General features: G+C 41.0%; 1 protein-coding gene across 2 annotated transcripts in view; it reads right to left on the bottom strand.

The window, feature by feature from the left end:
• The window catches only part of SIM1 (SIM bHLH transcription factor 1), a 72,601-nt gene that overhangs the window by 35,820 nt on the left and 15,187 nt on the right, over positions 1-21,594 (bottom strand). For both annotated transcript variants that reach the window (XM_032338964.1, XM_032338965.1), the window contains exons 5-9: positions 21,429-21,537; positions 21,188-21,273; positions 20,275-20,474; positions 19,948-20,054; positions 19,136-19,283 (exon numbers count right to left, since the gene is read on the bottom strand). In XM_032338964.1, the coding sequence (XP_032194855.1) occupies positions 19,136-19,283; positions 19,948-20,054; positions 20,275-20,474; positions 21,188-21,273; positions 21,429-21,537 (650 nt within the window). The remainder of the gene's footprint in view (positions 1-19,135; positions 19,284-19,947; positions 20,055-20,274; positions 20,475-21,187; positions 21,274-21,428; positions 21,538-21,594) is intronic.

The following is a 21,594-nucleotide window of genomic DNA, read 5'->3' as shown; positions in this document are numbered from 1 at the left end:
AATTTCTATCATTTTGACTGGGAGACTGGTGTCCATGGCGCCAACAGCAGCATGACTATATTTGCCAACTTCAAGTGAGTTGCAGTGATTGTACAGATAAGGAATCAGCAGCATTTTCTCAGTTCGTGGTGAGTCAAGATTCTTCCCAAGAACCTTTCCTCTTCAACTCTGCCATCTCCTAGTGCATTTCCATTGTAGACAAGTGACTTTTTGCTGCTGTCATGTCACTTTTGAAGCTGGACATTCTGAAGTGTCTCTGCTGGCTTTATGTTATGTGGCTATTCTTAAAAGATGTTGCCAGATTTCCCAATTGAGCTATTAAAAAAAAAACAAAACAAAACAAAAAAAAACCAGCTGAAGGTGATCAAATTACGGAGGAAAACGTGGAAACAGAGACATACAATTGATTTGGCTCCAAGGCGCTGACTACAATTAGCAGAGGATTGCATTAAAGTGTGATCAGATTAAGTTGGAACGACTGCGTCTTACACTAAACTTTTTAATTGGATTCTCGAATCACTGTCACACGAAGTGCATGACCTTCTTTATATTCTGGCAGAGTTACTGCCCGGCCACTGGGTAAACCTCTGCAGTAGAGAGACCTAGTTTATGTTTCATTTTCAGGCTCCCATGGAGCCCAGCAGAGAGAGCCGATAAGGAGGATTCCATACTGTGAGAGGCTCACAAACGAAGACATCTGCTGGGAAATTAGGCTAAGGCACCCTTGGAAATATAATAGTCTCATACTAATAAGTGGATTTGTGTTTGCTCCTTGTGGTTTTCTCCATTTGCTCTGGTGATTTCAGTAGTTCCCCGAAAGTCTTTGGTTTTACATAAACACTGCCTCTGCCTAGAAACATCTTTCTCCTCTATTTTGTAGGTCTCCTCCAACATGCTATGGAGAGGATGGCACGACAAGAGGGAGGGATGGCGTAGGCACAAAGTCTACCCTCACACTGTAATTTCAAGAAGGAAAGACAGGGGGTGTAAATAAGAGGCAAATAATAACTAAGAAGCAGTAAAAAACTGTAATAGTTTGGTGAGATGGAGCAAAGTCAACCATCCTCACAACAGAGATTATGGAAAACCTCTGTACAAACCCATGACAACAAGTTGAAATATAGCTAAGTCCAGACCCGCCACAACATGCATCTGTACCATTCCCTGTCCATGGACCGGAAGAATAAACATTGTTTCTTTACCTACAGAGGCCACAGTGATTTCCTGCTTCCTCCCTCAGCGCCTACGCCGGCCACGGTCTCTAACGCTCACACGGTCTCTAACGCACATCTAGTTCCTGTCACACAGTGTGGCAAATAGTGTATCAGACAACAATCTCTTAAATTCTTTCTCTTATGATAGTCTCCGTTTACTGTCTAGTGCCATATCTTACAGAGAGCAGATGCTCTCTCGCAACTGATTAACAAAATAATTCTCAATGCAATAAACTTTTATTTATCTTAAATCCAAATGACCAAAATTTTAAAAAACTGGCAAATCTTTCTACATAAACAAGAAAAAAATACCTACTAAGTAAGTAAGTTTATGTGAGGGATTTTTAAACTCCAAGATTATAAATAATAATGATCATCCTGATATTCTGTGAGATCCTAAATTAAAGAAACAAATCATGCTATTGTTTTGGCATTATGCAGATTAAGAAAATGCACTGATTTTTTGGTCAAGTTGTGGTTCAGGCATGGCATATGTGATACTTAAACTAAAATGCTAACTTGGTTTTATCTTTAACCATTTATTTGGAACTATTACAACTGTACTGAAGGAGTGTGGAGGAATAGTACTTTAAACCCCCAGAGAAATAACTTCTACAAATTGATAATACAATATCTCTGAAATAGAAAAATATGAAAAGGATGTAAACAATCTACAAATTGCTGAGGAACAATTTTTTTAAACTTTAGCCCACTTGTAAAAACCTATATGAATTAAGGTAGCTTTCAGATTTTTTGTCACTTCTCTCTCTCAAATCGACAAAGATTTTATTTTAATGACACTAAAATCTCAATGAAGACAAGGTGAAGTAAAGGAGCATTCTTATATGCTAATGCTAAAAAGAGTAAACCATAAGTGTTTATCAAGAATCTTAAGAATAGGACACCTGGGTGGCTCAGTTGTTAAACGTCTGCCTTTGGCTCAGGTCATGATCCCAGGGCTCTGGGATCCAGCCCTGTATTGGGCTCTCTGCTCCAGGAGAAGCCTGCTTCACCAACTGCCACTCCCCCTGCCTGTGTTCCCTCTCTTACTGTGTCTCTGTCTCTCCGTCAAATAAGTAAATAAAATCTTTAAAAAAAAAAAAAAAGAGTCTTAAGAATGTTCATTTCTTAAATCCAGTAATTCAACTTCTAGGAATATATCTTATGAAACTAGTCAGAGATAAGCATCAAAAGTCTATATACAAGGGTACTTAGCATAATTTCTTATATTTAATTGTAAATAAGTAAATAAAAAGCAACAATAGAACCATTACTTAATTATGGTCTACCCATGTGATAAGATATTATGCAGGCATCAATTTTTTTTATTCTAATGATATGAAAAATACTAATGATAAAGTGAAAAATTATCTCTTTTTAAGTTAACATGTACCAATATGCATGGATTTACATACACGTATGGGTGAAACAAAAAAATCAAAATGTTAACAGTGACTATCTGGAAAATAGGTTAAAGATGTTATTTACCTTCCCTTTATACCTCTCCGTATTATCTTCATTCTTTCTATAGTAAATATGTATCACTTTCATAATCAAAAAAGAGTTCATGAAAAAGAAACTCTAATTGAGGCAAACCAGGCACTCCCACCTCGTATTGAAATGGTTCCCCAATTATTCTTCCTTGTATTTCCAGGATTTCTTCGTTGTGAGTAATATTAAATTATGGGAGGGACAACACCACAGGTTCTTCTCCCACAGGTTCAGCTTCTCATGAACACCATTTATAATTTTAAAATGTCCAAATGTCCATATGCTCTCTCAGTGCCTATACATTTCATGTACTTTCTGATCTATTTTCCACCCTTCCTACCTTACAGAATTATCTGTCTCTGAAGACCTTCATGTGAACTCTATGACTATGTTTCCTTCTTTGGAGAATATAACCTAAATTATTGCTTATAATTGAAAAAAAAGAAAGTCTTGCCATGTAGTTTCTTAAAAAAGTTCAGCTTCCTGTGAGTTATAGATGGCATATTTATCATGGTTTAAATGAAGAAAACCCTACTTTGGGGACCACATTTTTTGTTCTGAAAAACTTAATTTTTTATGCTCAGAAATCTATTCTACATCTAGAGCTAGTGAAGTTTTAGGTGTACTATATCCTACAGAACTAAGTTCCAAATTCTATTGATCTTACAGCTTTTTTGTTTCTTATTTTCTCCAAGTTGGGCCAGGGTTGAGGGGCAGGTAGGGAGGTATTGGTCTTTTAAAGTTAGATCCAAACAATTCAGTGCAAAATGTGCTGTCTCTTTTACCAAAGGCATAAATTTTAAAATGCCAGTCTCCTTTTCTATAATCAACACCACTAATTTTAGCCCTCTTCTGGGGAGGCGGGGGGTCAAATACAAAGAAAGAAAATACTAATACCAGCCGAGTTTTTCTTACTTTTAAAAATGTTCCCAAATAGAAAATAAGACGCATACAAGGTATTCTGGCCCCAGCTTTCCATGTCTTTCCATTCCTCCTTCTCACCCTCTGTGCCCATCCCCCTCACCTTCATTGTCCTTTTACTAAGCTGACGCTTTTCAAGTGTGTGTTTCCTTTAGAATTTTGTCAATACCTAAGATAGAGAAGTAATAGGGGAACCCACCACCTAACAAGTTATATTTCGTTGAGGTTCTATTCTCCACAGGAATAGCTTTCTCACCCACTTCTGACCCTTACAAAGGTCCTTCCTAAACCCTATAACTAACCCCCTGGCAGAAAGAGTAAAAAGAGCACACCTCCTATTTTCAACTTCACACAAACTCCTGGAACAGAAAAAGTCCATGTGATCACGAAGAAATAATCTTCCACAACACTGGGAAATTTGCATTCTATATTCAAGACCAGAGGGTCCCCAACTCCCCACACTTTGTGGAGAGACCCCACAAGGCTAAACCTCATGGCACCATTGAGAGCTCTGCCCTTTTCTGCACAGCACAAAGGAACTGGCATGTCTGTAGATAAAAGAAAAGCAGAACCTTAGACTTTGAACTCCCCAGGAAAAGACACAGCAAAAATGATGGCATGATGCGATGTTTTCAAATGCACAAATCTTCATTTGTTTAACTTAAATATTTTAAAATATGTCCTATAGCATTTATTCTTGATTAAACCTCTTCTAGGTAGTTAATCATTAACGGTTTCTTTACAGTTGCTGTGCAAACAGTTCATTCATACCTATGACATATCAAATCTCACAGACGTGTTCTTTAATTGGATTCATTTATTTCTAATCTCCCTAAGCCCTTACTACTGTAATGCTTGACTAAATATACATAAAACTCTATTATTTAAATTGCTAAAATAAATTTGAGGTGTATTTTATGAATAAAAATTCACAATTCAATGAATGTTCTGCCATTATTATTATTATTATTATTATTATTATTATTATTATTATATGTCTTGCTGATGAGGTATTATTTAAAACTGTCTGGTAGTGTTTAAACAACTTTAATCAGGGACGCCTGGGTGGCTCAGTTCGTTGAGCAGTTGACTCTTGATTTCAACGCAGGTCATGATCTCAGGGTCCCAAGTCAAGCCCCAGGAGCAGCCCTGCAAGGGGCTCCAGTCTCTGTGGGGACTCTGCTTGAGGATTCTGTCTCCCTCTCTCCTTACCCCTCCCCCCTTCTTGTACATTCTCTCTCTCTCTCTGTAAAATAAATAAATCTTACATTGGGGAAGGTATGTGCTATGATGAGTGCTGTGAAATGTGTAAGCCTGATGATTCACAGACTTATACCCCTGGGGCAAATAATGTTAATAAAAATAATTTAAATAAATAAGTAAATCTTTAAAAAATAAACAACTTTAAACGAAATAAGTGTTCAAACAAAATAAGTTCTGAATTATCTCTAGAGATTTTGGATCGCCCACCAAAATGCCCAAATTTTCATTGCCTTCATATTTGGACTCAGAGAGCTTATATAATACTACACAGACTATATAGTTATCCATAGAGTTCATTACCAGAGATACAATAGGCATCTGCCTTCATTTATGAATTGTAGGGCTTGAAAAATTTCCTTGGCCCCCACAAAGAAGTCCCAAGAATGGCCCATTGTTTTATGCCTAAAATCTACTGTTAGATATTTACCTCTTTGCCTTTAGACAGAGAGCTCAGAAAAGGTTAAAAGAGTCAAGTCTCATCTGTGATTTTTCATTGGTTCCATTTACCGACTACTTTCTTTACAGCAGTAGTTCTCAAACTTCATGCACCAGAAGCCCCTGAAGAGTTCCTTCAAACTCAGCTCGCTGAGCCCCACCCCTTAGAGTTTCTGATTTGTAGGTCTAGGGTGGAGCCCGCAATTTGCATGTTTAACAAGCTCCTGGGGGGTGCCCGTGCTGCCAGTCAGGGGACCATATTGGAAAACTGGGGCAGTTGTTATATGGGATAAGAAAAACAAAAGAAATCAGATAAAATTCCCACAGAGAAGATGGAAAACCACTGTAAAGGGAGGGGACACTCCAAAGACAAACTTCCCGCCTTCCCCAGGGCCCAGCCTTACCGCGCATCTCACCAGACTGTTCCCACCCCATCCCGGTTTGCTTCCTTTCAGCCTCCTCTGGGGACACTACCTGCTCCTGCAGATCCCACAACACTGGAGAGCTACAGGGCTTGGACTTCAGGCTGCGTCTCAGTTACAGCTCACTCTCCAGGGATCTCGTGCTCTCTTGCTGGCTTTAAATCTTACACATTGATGACCAACCCCCATCTCCAGCCAGACCTCCCCGCTCCACGGCACCCAGATCCAACTGCCTGCCTGACATCTCCACTCAAATGAATGACAGGCATCTCTAAATAGGCCCCCACACAACTCTTGCTTGTTGCCTCTGTCCGTGAATCTGCTCCTTCCCACCCACCATTCACCCAAGCTGCTCAGGCTAAAAACGTAGATGCTGTCCTTGACTCCTTATTTTTTTCCCAACTTCTATAGAGTTCATCTGCAAATCCCATTTGTCTACCTTCAACACATCCCAAATCTGACCCTCCATCACTACCTCCTCTTTCAAGCCATCATCTTCCCTCACCAAGGCAATGGCAATCATTTCCTAACTAGTCTCCCTCTCTCTACCCTCCACTTTTCCCAAAGCTTATTTGCCACATCAGCCAGGTGACCTTTTCATAGTTTAAATTAGTTCATGCCATGCCATGCCTCTGCTCAAAACTCCAGTGACTTCCCAAAGCCTTTAAGACCCAGCATGGTCTGACCCTGCCTATTCTAACATCAACTTCTTATGCCCCTCCCCTCCCTTTCTCTGCTCCAGCTACAGTGACCTCATTCATTGACTTACTCACCTAGCTGGTTTCTACCCCAAGGCTTTTGCATTTGCTTCCCATGGCTGAGAATGCTCTTCTTACTGGTATCAGCATGGCTACCTCCTTCCCTTCTTTCAGGAGTCTTCAGAGAGGCCTTCTCTACCACCACCATCTCCTTGTCCTGCCTAATTCTTTCATTTCCTGACATTATAGGACATATTTATTTGTTTATTGGTACTATCTGTTTCTTCCTACTAAAATTTATCCACCATGAGGTTAAGGACCGTGTCAGTCTTGGTCACACTACAACCCTCCTAAAGACCTTGGCACCCATAGGGCACTGGGGAAAGACTTGCTGTGTGAATGCAAGAACTGTCCCATTTGCTAAAGGAAGGACTACACTCTACAACACTTCTTACCATCCTCTTAATCATAACAACAAAAATTCAGCTAATGCTAATGATAGAGATTTGTTCATAATGAAGGTCCTATTGAGTCAACTGGGAAGAGACACAAATAGAAAAGAGATGATAACATAGCATACCTAAATATTTCCCCCTGATTTTCAATTAGCCCTCACAATAAAATGTTACCCTGCATTTTGTTATTTCTTTAACTGCTGTAATTGGAGGAATGAAATTGACACTCACTCTGCCCTTTGCTTTGTGGGCTTCATCCTTCCAGCATTCCTGAGCTGGAATCCTGCAGGGTTCCATTACCCAAATCCAGCACAACAAATGCTTCACTTTGCCAGGACTACAGTAAAATTTCAACAGCTAATAGAAATGCTTTGTCTTTCAACAGTCTTAGCCTCTGAACAGCTTATAAAAATTAAAATGAAAAAACTTGTGTTTCATTTGGTTTGTGTCAAAAAAAAAAAAAAAAAAACCCTGCTCTTTTCCTGTCATATATTTGGACACCAATATCAATTAATGGGAGTGTCGAAAGAAGTAAATCTCATGGGTTCTTACCTTCAGCCACCGGAACACTTTATAGTCATCACGAGTGCAGACAGTAAAATGAATGACTGAGGAACAGCACCAAGCTACAAACCCCTAAAAATGCTCAGAACCAGGGATTCTATTTTTGTAATGGTTTTCAGTAGGAGGAGGCAAGAGGCAGCACATTCTCAGATTGTATTACCAGAGAATGTTGCTATTCTCAGAGAGATGTAAAAAGTGGCAAGGGACTTGGGTTTAAAAGTACAAACATAGAGAGAATCCCACCTTAATGGGGACCATTATGACATCCAGTTCAATATAATGAGGCTATTTCCACGATCTGGCCAGCAGCCCATATTAGCACGGCTTTACTGATGTGGATACAACAAATTCTGTTTGAACAAGAAATCCCCAGGAAAAAGAGAAAGAGAGAGAGAGATCCTTTCATGGTCTCTATTCATTTAACAATCGATCAAAGGGAAAATATCATTCCAGTAAAGACAGCAAGGCCCATTTGAGTCCTGGTAAAATATTAGATGTTCCAAATAAAATAGTGTTCTCTGGGTATGTGTTGCTGTTCTGTGGAAAGGTCATAACTATTGATGCCTAAACTGGCGAAGGGGACGTAAGGTCCGACCCAGGGATTAAGCACATGGCGTGGTAGCTGACTGGGTTCTGAGTACATCAAAACTTCTGTGAAGCTATTAGGTCACTTGGTGGAGACCCCATATTGAACTCTTTTAGTGAACTATCCACAGACTTTTGCAAAAGCTCTTCAAAGTGTCTTATTACTTCCCAAATATTAGGTGGAATCATAAGAAACTGCCAATATTAGACCGCTTTAAATGTAAAGAAATGGCAATTACATATGGTCCACCTTTTTTTTTTTTAAGATTTATTTATTTATTTATTTATTTGACAGACAGAGATCACAAGTAGGCAGAGAGGCAGGCAGAGAGAGAGAGGGAAGCAGGCTCCATGCTGAGCAGAGAGCTCGATGAGGGGCTCTATCCCAGGACCCTGGGATCATGACCTGAGCTGAAGGCAGAGGCTTTAACCCACTGAGCCACCCAGGCGCCCCTCATATGGTCCACCTTAGTACAAGGTTACCAACTTAAACACATGCCAAAGAGGAAATCAGGTGGGCCCTGGAGTCCTGTCTCTGGGTTAGCATGTCAACTCAGTAGCTGTGTTGTGTTGGCTAAGTTACTTGGCTTCTCTGAGCATCTGGCATAAAGCAGCAGCCTCCTGAATGTAAGTCCTTCTTACCCCCTGACCTTTCTAAGTATGACAACAAAGAGAGCATCTTCCCACCCCGCCTTCGCTTGCAGCTGACAATCACATAGTCTTTCCAGGGCAGGGCAGCAATGCTTGGGAATTACTCCTTACAAAAGGAAAGTTAAAAATATTACCAAGACCTAAGATTATTAGAAACTTTTTTTAATGTAATAAATCTGCAAAGACTATTTTGACTCTAATGTGATTCTTCCATTTAAAACTCAGTAAGATTCCTAATCCTATTAGGAGTCAACCCCACAAAATACTGAAAAACTCCATTCAAAGCAGAACAAAAAACAGCTCAATATCATTGCAACAGGTTAAAAATCAGCTTGGCACACACAACTGCTCTCTCGGGCTGACAAAATGAGATACTCAGGATCCACCTTAGGCAACAGTGTTTTTGTCAGAGTTGAGATGGACTCCCTACCCTGCAGCCAATCAAGATCTCTCTTGAAGGCACACATGCACAGCCCTCCCCAGGGGCTCAGCCCCTCTCACTGCCTCCACTCCCTCCCCACCACCTAACCAAGGGGAGTCTGACCACTCCTCCAAGCTTATTCCCCAGGTGACCTTAACAGTGCCAAGGCATTTGGGGCTTTCTTCTAATTGTGAATGGAAGCGCTTCCCTCACTCCAGGAATGAATCCATCCTCAGCAAGCCTATAGGGAAATCAAGCTGGAATAGACCTTGTACTTGTGCTTATTTCTTTTAACAGCAGGTACTGTCTCATTCATTTTGATATCCCCAGAACTTGGCACAATGCCTGGCACATAATAGGTGCTCAAGAAAACATTTATGAATGCTTAAAGGCTTACTAGTCCTAATCATCTGAAGTAGGATCTAACAATCCATTCCAGATGGATCAGCACGATTGGGGATTTCTCATTCTTGGGCAAAACTCTGCCTTCCTAAGACTCGTGCTTTCCCTCCTTCAGCCCAAAGGATCACAGGCATTTATTTTGTGTTTACTGGCAAACCAAAAATTATTTTACTTAATTTCGCTGAAGCAACCACCCTAATAATTCATATTTACTTGATGTTACTCTGTGTCAGGCGCAGAGCCAAGAACCTCACACGTTTTCTCATTTAATGTTCACAATGACTCTATGAACTAGATATTATTATTATTACCCACATTTTACAGATTAAAAAATTAACAAGACAAAAAAGTTAAGCAATTTGCTCACAGTCACAGAGATAGCCAATAGCAGCACTGGAATTTGAATAAGCAATAGACCCATAACCCAAGCTCTTAACTACTAAGCTATGTTGCATAATACAGTAGAGATAGCTCATTTCATAATACGTTTTGCAAGTACCTTGTAAAACATATTACAAGTACCTTGTAAAATATCCCTACGGTTATCAGGGTTAAAACATTCTAAAAAGCCTAGGATTTAGACTGCATCATATTCTAATAACATTATGATTATGATGTCAAACACAGGACAAAGGAGGCCTTCTGGCCCTGCGAATCTGGAACGAAAGAATCAGGTTCTTTGCACCTCTCTCTCATCCATTCTGCGGATGTTCATTGTCCTAATGTATACCTCACATTTTTTTTCTACAAATGATTTTTAAAATATGACCATTATACATGTGGCAATACTGTGTATTTGTTTCAATAAGATTCCACTTTCCATTCAGAATACTGACATCTCTTAAAATGTTAAAAACTGTGTTATATGCCTGTATATATACAGGCATATATATACGTATGCTAGACATATATACACACACACACACACACACACACACACACACACATACAGTATTACTAAGGCTGGGTGAACATGTTCAAAATATATGCTAGCACTAATTTGAGAAAAGTAAGAGGCTTAGAGAAAATAGTTTCCAATCCAGATGAAACATACTCAGTTCCAACAAAAAAGTTGAGGGCAAAAAGGTAAGAGGAGGAAAGAAAACCCAGCACAGATAAGAACAGTGAGACAAGCACTGAAGCTAATTTGAAGAGTAATAATACTAATTGTGCTATAACGTTCATGGAAAAAAGAACAATGAGACAAAGATGCTGTCACTGTTCCATCTCAAAAGACCGCACCTCTCCTTCCGCCCCTACTTTCTACTCCTTCTCTGGTAGCTCCACCATTCAAGCTTCTCTGAATTCTGTGCTCTCAACAAATAGCCCAAGGGTATCATTTCCAACTGTACTAATCTGAGTTCTTAAATACTTAAATGGAACTCTTCTACTTTTCCAACTAAATTTTAAACTCCTCAAGAGATGCTAAGACCTCTGCTTCGTATATTCATGCAACAAATCATTGCACTCTGGCATACTCTCTGAAACACTTGATTTAATCAAACCCAGGCCATACAGATTAAAGGAAATTTACAAACATTCTACTGGACACCATCAAAAAGGCCAGTACTGCATGTTTTAATCACTTTAAATTATAACTACTGACATTGGTAAAGTTGGCAAATATTGGTTCCAACTAAATTAACTTTAGAAATTTGATAAAAGCTAGGTTCCTAGAACCTTCTTTTTCCCTGTAATGCACCTTCCACTTTGCCTGGGACAAATAAGGTGCTCAATAAATATTGGCTTCCTTCCCTCCAAGCACAAAGCTCAGCTCCCTGTAGAATACATAACGACAGCAATGAAAAACAGGGTGAGTTTAACCAAACTATAGAAACCATCACCCACAAAGAGCGCAACACTTGGACATGTGTGTCTTGAGGAACTGGGGAGGGGAAGGAAGATAAACATATTTGTGAATTTGAAGATATAGCAATTCAAGTTAAAAAGGGAACCACTCCTCCCTTTTCAAACTTTTTCAGCTGACATCACATAATTGGCAAGAGCTGATAACAACAGTTATTTTGAGCATCTGCTTTCTGCCAGGTTCTGTGCTGTATATATACATTATTTTATTTAATTTTCCTCAGTCCTTAAAAGGTGAGTAAAAATATCCCCATTGCACGGATGGGGAAAATGAGGCTCAAAGGAGTAGAGCTGTGCTCAGAGTCTCGTAGCTATAACGCAGCAAAGCATATTCAAACCCAGATACATCTGAGACCAAAGCCCATGCCTTTCCCTTGCAGGTTGCTTCCAATGATACTGTGGGATTTTATAAAAACAAAATCACAATCCAACTGCAATATAACCTTCCAGAGTAAAAGTCACAGATGGTAAACAGATGGTCCAGCCTCGGCCAGACCCTAAGCATTGTCAATGCCCCATAAAAGTAAGTTCTCTTCTCACCACCCCCCTTGCCCTGCCAACACCATGGACCACCTTTCTCACCCCTGCCAGCTCCCTAGACCTCAGAATGCCTGAGGCAGGAGAAGGAAGTGGAGAAGTTACCCCCTCAAGACAGAACGGAATTCCAGAATGAAATTCCTCTACCGATAAGCACTCAGACATTTCCAGGTTTCATCTAAACTCTAACCAATCCTTTCTGCAGGACTACTGAGGCATAGACACTGGCACTTCAACCCAGATGAATTTTCTATCACTACCTGCTCACCTGGAAAGATGCCACAAGCCCGTGAGAACAAACAGGAAAGCATTGGATACATGGAAATAAGTAACAACCTCTTACTAAATCATCAAGACATGCATAATCCACCCACCCACACACACACATACATACACACACCTTGAATCAACATAACAGTGTTCACGAAACAAACTGTGAAGTCAGATAAATGAAGTCAGAAGATGAAAACATACTTCTCAGGAGTACCAGTAAAGCTTCATTTGCATTTGTCCATTTGCAATCACATGTATATCCCTGCCTTCAGGAAGTTAATGACCATGTTGTTCCATGATAAGAAGCAACCATCAGAACGCTTTCTGCCCCAACAGCCAGAGAAGAGTGGTCAGGCTGGTCATTTAGCACATACCAAGGGCCTCCCCATAGGAATCTTTTAAAGAAGAGGTCCTGTGACTCAGCGCCCTCCAGGTCAGGCAGGGCAAGAACAAAGAAAGGAATGGAGGCCAGAGAAGCCTGGGGAGAGGGAAGCAGCCCAGTAGCAGCATTGCCAAAGGGCCAAGAATGACTCACTTATGCTGGGAGGCTCTGCATCCCAAGCCTCCCTCCACCAACAGAATCCCCAGGAGACACCATTTTCTGCCATTTTCCCTCAAATTTTTAAAAATATATATAAAAAAAAATATATATATATATACACTACTAGTATATATATACATATATATATATATATATACACACACACTACTTTTTAAAAATATATATTTTATTTATTTATTTAACAGATCACAAGTAGGTGGGGAGGTATGGGGGGGGAAGGCGGGGTGAGGAACAGGCTCCCTGCAGAGCAGAGAGTCTGATGTGGGGCTCAATCCCAGGATGGTGGGATCATGACCTGAGCTAAAGGCAGAGGCTTTAATCCACTGAGCCACCCAGGAACCTCAAAAGCGGAACACTATTTAGGAAATACCCCATTGCCATGGGAGGTCATTTGTGTCTTCTCTGATGAAAAGGATGATTTAGCTTGCCAATCCACTGACGTTTGTTTTAACACATTTAACAAAAACATAAAATCTTAAATCTGGTTGCAGAAATGAAATACTTAGGAATAGCAAGAATGTATCTATGTAAACTAAAGGCAAGGAACTCAGCGAGAAACTGAAATGTTTGCAGGCCACATTTTTTTCTTATAAAATGAAAATGTCCTTAGTGAGACAGGGGGGGAAAGATATATTTTTAATTGAATGTGACTAAGAAAAGAGCATTGCTAAATTTAAACCACTATATTGTCAATATCTGTACATATTTATGAAGCAGCAACAGAGAAACAGCTTTTTAATTTTCTATCATGAGATCAGATGAAAGCTTATCTGGACGGTGGGTGGGCTGAACACAGGCCTCACCCATTTAAATCCATCCCTCTCTACCAGATATTTTCTCCCCTGCAACTACCTCTGCCCACCACCTTCATACAGAGAAACCTGGCATACAGTAGGAGTCAATACCCCAGGCTTTAATCCTGGCTTCCCCACTTATTGGCATATGGCATATGATGTCAGTTTCCTCACCTAGAAAATCCCTGCCCTCACCCTCATACAGAGCTATCAAAGGAGCAAACTAGGTAATGAATGTGACAGCTCTTTGAAAGAAATACTCAGCTTTTGTAATTATGCTATATTCAGCATTTGTAATAATAATAATAATAATACAAAATTCGTACATAAATGATGAATTCAAAACTAAATACAGATCATTTTGATTAAAAAATTACAATAAGTAGAAAGGATATGACGGATAACATTATTTAAGTAAGTACTGGTGGTATGAACTATAACACAGACTAAATCCCCGAGCACTTTCTTTTAATAAAGTGTTTTAGTAGTTATAAAATCACTATTAATTACTATTAATAGTTTTTACTGTTAAAAATTACCATTTATACAAATGTGTCCTCAATTCATTTCTGTAATCAGTCACTTACTTAAAAGATCATTTAAAAAGGACAACTGGGGCTTTGATGTTCAATATTATTATAATAAAGATTAAACACAATTAAGGATCAATCTAATTTACGGGTATACATTAGAGCATGATTATTATTTTTAATGATCAAAAAATTAAATCCAAGCAACAAGTGCTCCACAAATCCAAAGCATGTGAGTAAATTATTTTATATTTTGCTATGGCTTGTTAAGTCAAAAGGCACTTCATTTGACATTATTTATAATATAAAAAATGGTTTTGTTAACCAGAGAAATAAAATCTATTTCTATAACTTTATATATTATTGGTCAAGTTTTTAAAAAGCATTTTCTAAACTTTCTTAGTAGTAATAACAATTTAAATTAATAAAAAAATAATTTTTAATTTAAATGCTGAACTTCACTCAGCACTATTAATACACTTGAAAGAGCAAACTAACATGAACATATTTTAACATCTGCTGCCTTGTGATAAATTTATACATAAGGCTTTATAGTCACAGAATATGTTAATACTTAAAGACCCTTTTTAAATGTGGTAACTAAAAAGATAAAATATTTTAAAAATAAATAAATGTGGGAACTACAGATGTTTTATAAAAAGAAAAGCAAAAATATTGGACCTGCAATAATTACAATGTAGAGACCCCTTTTTTTTTTCTTTTACATGAAGGAAGTTATGTCTCCTTTGGCATTTTGCCCAAACTTTTCTATAAATGCAAAGGATTACTTAGCAGGTAGTGTTGCATAGACCACTAATTCAAATTGTCTATTTGTTCTGCTTTTTATAACACTGAAATAGAAATTTTAACATAGAAAATTCTTATGTGTTCGATGAATCACTCTAAAGCAGTTTGTGACATTTTCCACTAAAACAACGTTCAATCCTAAACTTAGGATGTAAGCAGAGAAGCCTCCCTCACCAACAAAAAATGGTTAAAGATATTAAGTCTGTGATTCCCAAGTTACCAAAATAACTCTCAAAATCTCTCTCTTTTACTTTCCAGAGAACAATGTCAGAATTGTATTAACTTATAATTCTTACTAGAAGTCTAATTTAAAATACACTAGCATTTGCAACTATATCCCACGGAAGTCCCCTCACAAAACACCAACTATCAGTCAACCTACTGAGGTCATATATATCAGTGAGTACTTGATGAATGTCAGTGACAGATTGTTGTTTTTTTTTTAAAGATTTTATTTATTTATTTGACAGAGAGAAATCACAAGTAGGCAGAGAGGCAGGCAGAGAGAGAGGAAGGGAAGCAGGCCCCCCCGCCAAGCAGGGAGCCCGATGCGGGACTCGATCCCAGGACCCTGAGATCATGACCTGAGCCGAAGGCAGCGGCTTAACCCACTGAGCCACCCAGGCGCCCCAGATTGTTTTTAATGGCATCAGTAAACTAGATCTCACGAACATTTTTGTAACCTTCTACACACATGTGCTGCTATAAATGGTACAGTGACTATGTAAGAGAATATTATTTAAGATGAAGAATCATGATGTCTGTGGCTTACTTTGAAATAATTTAGTGGAAAAAAATGCACATACAGATAGATGTACATATAGATAGAAAAGGAGATAAAACAAAAATGGCTTATATTATAGACGATGTGTGGGTATTCACTGTACTCATCTCTCAATTTTTCTGTATGTTTGAAAAATTGATGTCCTTAAACATTTTAAAATGTGATTTTTATACTTCTACGATTTATCCTTAAAAGTAGATTTTTAAAGTTTTATCTTTATAACATATGAAGTTTAATAACCTAAAAAGAATCAAGATTCTTGTTAATTTTTCTAGAAATTACTTTTCATAGTTTATTGGGTGTTCTACAATTTCAATTTTCTTCACATTGAGTACTAATGTTTTCCATCTGAACTGGCTATGAATATTTAGTACTACTAATTAAACAAACCCAAGGAAATATGAATTTAAGAAAATTACTCAGTTTTTACACAGAATTCCTTATACTCTTCATACTTGTCTGGACTTTCCCCAACATTCAGTGTTACTAGACAGTATCTCCATTCATCTACCCTCCTGAAAATAATCAGGGAGAGTGGCCTGTCCTACTGAACACTTATTTCAAAGCCTATGGGCACTCAAGACCTATAAGAATGATTTTTTTTTTTTTAATGTGGAACATAAAGCTAACAGGTATGTGTGTCTTACAGAAAATCACGAACTGGTCAGTCTTTTGGTTTGAGAGAAGCCTTTTGTTTTGTTTTTGTTTTTGTTTCTGAGTTTTAATGAAGAGCTGTATAAGCTTTAGGGACCCTCAAGCACCCAGAGAAAAACTAAGAGAGTTTTAAAAAATTTAATCATAGTGTCCTCTCCCTTTCTTCTGTAGATTTTCAGAACACCAACTCGTGTGTGATGGTTGTACAAAGACGGTTACCTCAGCCTCTAAAATGCCTGTATTCGCAGATGCGACTGCTTATTAGAACAAGGTTACTGAATATTTCTATTCATCATCACTTTTGTCAGATAATAATGATGAGTATTTCTAGGCATGTTTTAACTTCAACAATAAATTGGCCATCAGGAAATTTGAAAAAATGAGTTTCTTATGAATGCAGCTTCCATCAATGTCACTCCTTCATTTAACCAATGCTTATTTAAAATTCTCTCTACTTTCATGATACGACAATCCCTGAAAAATGTATGCTACTAACATGTCTAAATTGGGAAAACATCTGGCCTGCCCAATTGTGGTTTTAAGTACATTGTTTGAGGTAGTATATTTGGAAAGAATTCACTTATCATTCTCAGGCTGCAAAGAGAACTAGCCTTGAGAACAAATGTATGTGGTAGTTCACTGCTACCATAGAGAATCAATAGCCATCTATTTAATTTGCTAAGACAATGTAAATTAGTAACTTCCAGCCAGATGTGTGATATACACATCAAACAAACTGCAACCTGTTCATTATGAAAATCCTGTCAACACACACAGAGCCACTTGATGACATTTCGTCTAAGGCAGTTTCCACATTTGCAGCTATAAAAATTGTCTTAAGAATTTTTATACAAAGGATTGGAGTTGAGGCTCATAAAAGGGTAATCAATTTCAGCTTTTCATCTTGCGTGCTTCTGTGTGTTTATTTCCATTTTCATTCCGAGGTATAAAACATTGAGAAAAATATGAGCCATGCTATTTTTCCTTCTGAAAATCATTTTATCCTCATTACATCTTTTTAATCTGATATAAAGTTGGTAGCCTAATCCTGCAGCTCTGGAAAAGTGTGTGAACTGAAGAAGGACAGAGTCAACAGAAGAAAGGAAGTACACTTATCCACTGGAAAACAAAACAGAATATTTCAAAATGACTCCAAACATAAATTAAGCTTACCCTTTGGGAGGTCTAACTTGCATTCTGATCATTTATGTGGGTCTGTGTGACTATATACCCTGCTGTTTGATAAAAAATGATTACTAACCACAGGCACCCACCAGAGAACAGAGTGCATGTATAAGAATTGTGATGTCTCAGCCATACAAAGCACCTTCTTAAAGAATGTCCATTTCCTTTCCATGGTAAGCAGACATAATTTTTCACTCCTTAATACTTTTGCTTCACAGAGTGGCTTATTTTATGAATTATGCTTTGTCATTTTCCCTTATGTGTACTTTGATAATATAAAAAATGCATTCATAAAATACAGTTTTATTTCATGATACCCAAAATATTGGTATGTTTTCGGCTCTGTATTAAAATCCACAGCTTTCTTGCTACTACAAAAACCCAACAGTATTTATTTTAATGCCATTTATTAAATGAAAGGAATAAAAAGATTCCTCTTAATAACCAGCTATTATTCTTGAATACTGAATCCTCATTTAAACCAAAGTCATTTCTGAAGTCTATTGAATTAAAATTTCTTATTAAACAGGCCACAGAGTAAATAGTCTATTTCCAAGCACCATATTTTCAAGCACTACATTTTTAATTTGGTGATTTAAAACGAGGTAGAATGAGTGGAGAGTCCTCGTGGCCTATTAGTATATTGTGATTCCAAATAGAAACCCTTAACTAACTTCCCAATGAGAAAATAGCATTTCTACTAAGCGCTGGGTCTGTCAATGCTTCCAGAGCAAATAACTCCTGAGGTCCCCTAAAATCACAAGAATTTCAGTGACTACCCAAAAAAACCCAGAAACTGTGCACACAAAAGGGCTCTTCATAAAGGCTTCAAACCTGAGCAATTCAACTTCACAAACATTATACAGAAGGCGCTTTCTTCACCAGCCGCACACCAGGCCACGTGATCAGCCTGCCGGGCCACACCACGGACCAGAAATGATTATTGTTTCTAGAAAGAATAAGGTTCCATTGCCGCCACCAAGGCCGTCCAGCCCAGTCAACTGTGCCCGTTGCTGGCACCCCGACGCCAGCTCCTCACCTAGTGAGGTGGTCCCAGAACGCATGGGGCCTGGGCACCCGCCAAGACTCGTGGCATTAGCCTGGGTCCCTTTGCTTTCTGGAGGTTAAATTCACACCCGCCTGGTCACTTAAACCCCCATTGCGGTTCAACGGAAGAATCATTCTCTCAGAACTCTTAACTTTGGAGTCTCTGGTTAAAATTAAGAACTTCAAACCCAGATTTGAAAAAGTGAAACAGATGTCCTGTTTGTTAACCATAAATGGCTCCGTACGTCGGACCCTTTCCTCTCTCTCTCCCTCTTTTTTCTTTCTGCCGCATTAAGTTTTATTTAATGCAGAGTTCGCTTAAAAGGTTAAAAGAGAGATCGGGAGCAGGAAGCAAATATAGACTGTAGATGGAAAAACTCCTAAATCTTTCCTTGGAATATAACTTTGTAAAGATAAACGTGCTCAAGCTGCCGCCTCCCAGCACAGCCTGCCGTGGGGTCAGAACCTGCCTGCGCCCCAGTGGACCCCAGTCTCCTCTAACCCGCAGTGCCCACCACCCTCTTGGAGACCAGGGTTGCCTGGAGTGGGCGAAGTGTTCCAGACTTGCACTCACGTGAGGACATAGTTGACGCTGACGATACAGTGTGGCCTGGAGGAGCGGCTGTTGTGGACGATGGTCGCATAGCTCTGCACCCATACCCAGCCACCGTGCTTCGCCAGGAACCTGTAGTACTTGGTGGTCACCTGCCCCTTCACGAGCACTGATGGGAGAGACAAAAGGCTGCTGGGAGTGAAGAATCAGCTGCTAATTCGGCCCAAATGCAACCCCTGGCGGTGGGAGTGCGGGTCCCTATGGGCCCTAATCGTGCCCAGGCAGGAGGGAGAGACAACCCCTACATTCCCAAAGGAATAGATTGTTCTGTTACTTTGCATCACGTCCTCCAGTCCCTAGCGATTGGCAAAGAGGTGGGGGACGCTTAAAATTGGGGGATTTCCCCTTTCAGCTTTCTAACTAAGGAAGGTGGGGTCTGGGCAGCTGAACTCAGAGACTCAGGGTCCCTGTTCCTCGAAATTAAGTTCAAAGCAAAGCTCTATCAAAAGCTGAAGCAGGTCGGTGCACGTGAGTCAAGTGGGCTAGCTTCAGTTTTTATTCCTGTCTTCAGTGAGGTTTGCAGCGGGCAGGAGGGGAAGCATAAAACCCCTCCTGGGGGAAATTTACCCAGAAACTCGGAAACTCTTCCCGCGGACATGAGAGAAACAAGGTTGGTCTCAGCTTTGGAGCAGCCGCTCCCTGGCAAGGGCCTCGCACCACCACCCGGCGAGCAGGGCTCCCATCCTTCCGCTCACTGCGGACTGAAATCACGCCCTCTCCCCTCCCCGCGACGCGCGGGGCTTAGACCCGTGCGGGCAACAGCGGTGCCTTACGCAGGTGATGGGCGCAGCGCAGGTGGAAGGTGTCGCAGCCGTGCACGTGGTGGTACAGAGTCTTCTCGATTAGGTCCTGAGGTTCGTACCCCGTCAGCTCCGCCACTCTGCCGAGAGCAGTCCTCGCGGATGAGCTCAGAGCGCCGGAGAGCCCCCCCCCCCCCCGCCCCGGACAGCCATCTCAGACCTGGGCGCCCGCCCCCCTCCGCAGGGCCGCGTGAGTCGCCCCGTCTGCAAAATGGGCTCAGAAGGTCGAGGAAGAGCTCTCAGTCACTGAGCAAGACCCCTCTCCCACTAGCGTGATCCTTTCCCGCCTCGGCCCCCCACCTGGAGTCCAGGAAGATGAGCTTCATGTCCAGGCTGGCGCGGAACATGAACATATTGCTGTGCAGCTTGATCTCCGTGACGGCGCTGGGAGGCAGCGAGTGGCCCACGGCCACCAGGCCCACGTTCTGGTAGCAGCCATCGAAGGGGGACATGTCCAGGCTGTACTGGCGGATCTTCAGGTAGCCGCTGCAGTGAATGACCTGCAGCGGAGGGTGAAAGGTGGGGGAGAGACTCAGCCCCAACCCGGAAACGAATCCAAAAAGGTGGGTAAGGGATTGAAATACTTGGCGACTCCCCGGGGCCACAAAGGCCAGGTGGGCCTCGCCCCCGCACTGAGAGGTCCACAGTTATTGGAGCTCCAGCGTCTCAAGGAAATGACTGTCCTGCCCCCACAGAATCCACCTGAGAGCGTGTAAAAATGCAGAGGCCTGGCAACACCTGCCGACCCGAACCCCTCAAAAGCGGATAGTGGGGCTCTGGAACCCGCATTCTAATTGTGCTTCATCTCACTGAACCGGAGAACCATGGATTCGAGCTAAAGCTCTGGTTCGTAACCCCTTGGGGTCGGAATCTGACGCTGTGCGTAAACTCTAGAATCCGCAAAAATGGCCCACCATTTCAGACGCTTTGCACACCCCTAAAGCCCATTATAAGCCCCAGATTAAGAGTCCCAGCGGCCCGGCCTTAACCGGACACAGTGAAACTAAGTCTTAAAACTTAGTAGCCGCCAAGTGTTCACAAATGACAACAACTCTCGAGGTGCTCCCGGGCAGGCAGCGCTGCGACCCGTGCGGGGGTGGGGATGCCGTCGGGGCAGTCGGGGACGCAGCAATGTCCCTCCCACGCCGCAAGCTCCTCTTGTCCTGCCCTTTTCCCCTACACGCGGGTCGGACCGTCCCTCTCAGCCACGCACTTTGTAGCCACCGCACGTGAGGCCCGCGTTCCTCTTGGCCAAGACGCACTTCATCCTCAGGAAGAAGGAGCGCTCGATCTCATACTCTGGGAGAGAGGAGCGGAGGGAGGGGCAGGCTGTGAGCCAGGGAGAAGGGTGGTGCCGCGACCCAGTCCCTGCCCCCGCCCTTGCCTTGCCTACGGGGGGAAAAGCCACAAGCCAAGGGAGATGGGCCCAAGTGTCAGAGGCTCGCGCCGCTTACCCTGGACGAAGTGAGAGTGGTAGGGCTGATGGGCCGTGAGCACCGCGGTCATCTCGTCGTGGTCCGCGGGGTGGATGTATTCGTAAATGCTGTTCCCAGTCAGCTCTACCTGTAAAGAGGGGGGTATCAGCTTCTCGGAGTTGGAGGAATGCCCGTGCAGGGCTAG

The sequence above is a fragment of the Mustela erminea genome, chromosome 4 (assembly GCF_009829155.1).
Source record: "Mustela erminea isolate mMusErm1 chromosome 4, mMusErm1.Pri, whole genome shotgun sequence".
NCBI lineage: Eukaryota > Metazoa > Chordata > Mammalia > Carnivora > Mustelidae > Mustela > Mustela erminea.
Note: the sequence above shows the minus strand (reverse complement) of the source record. Positions and strands in the feature narration are given on the sequence as shown.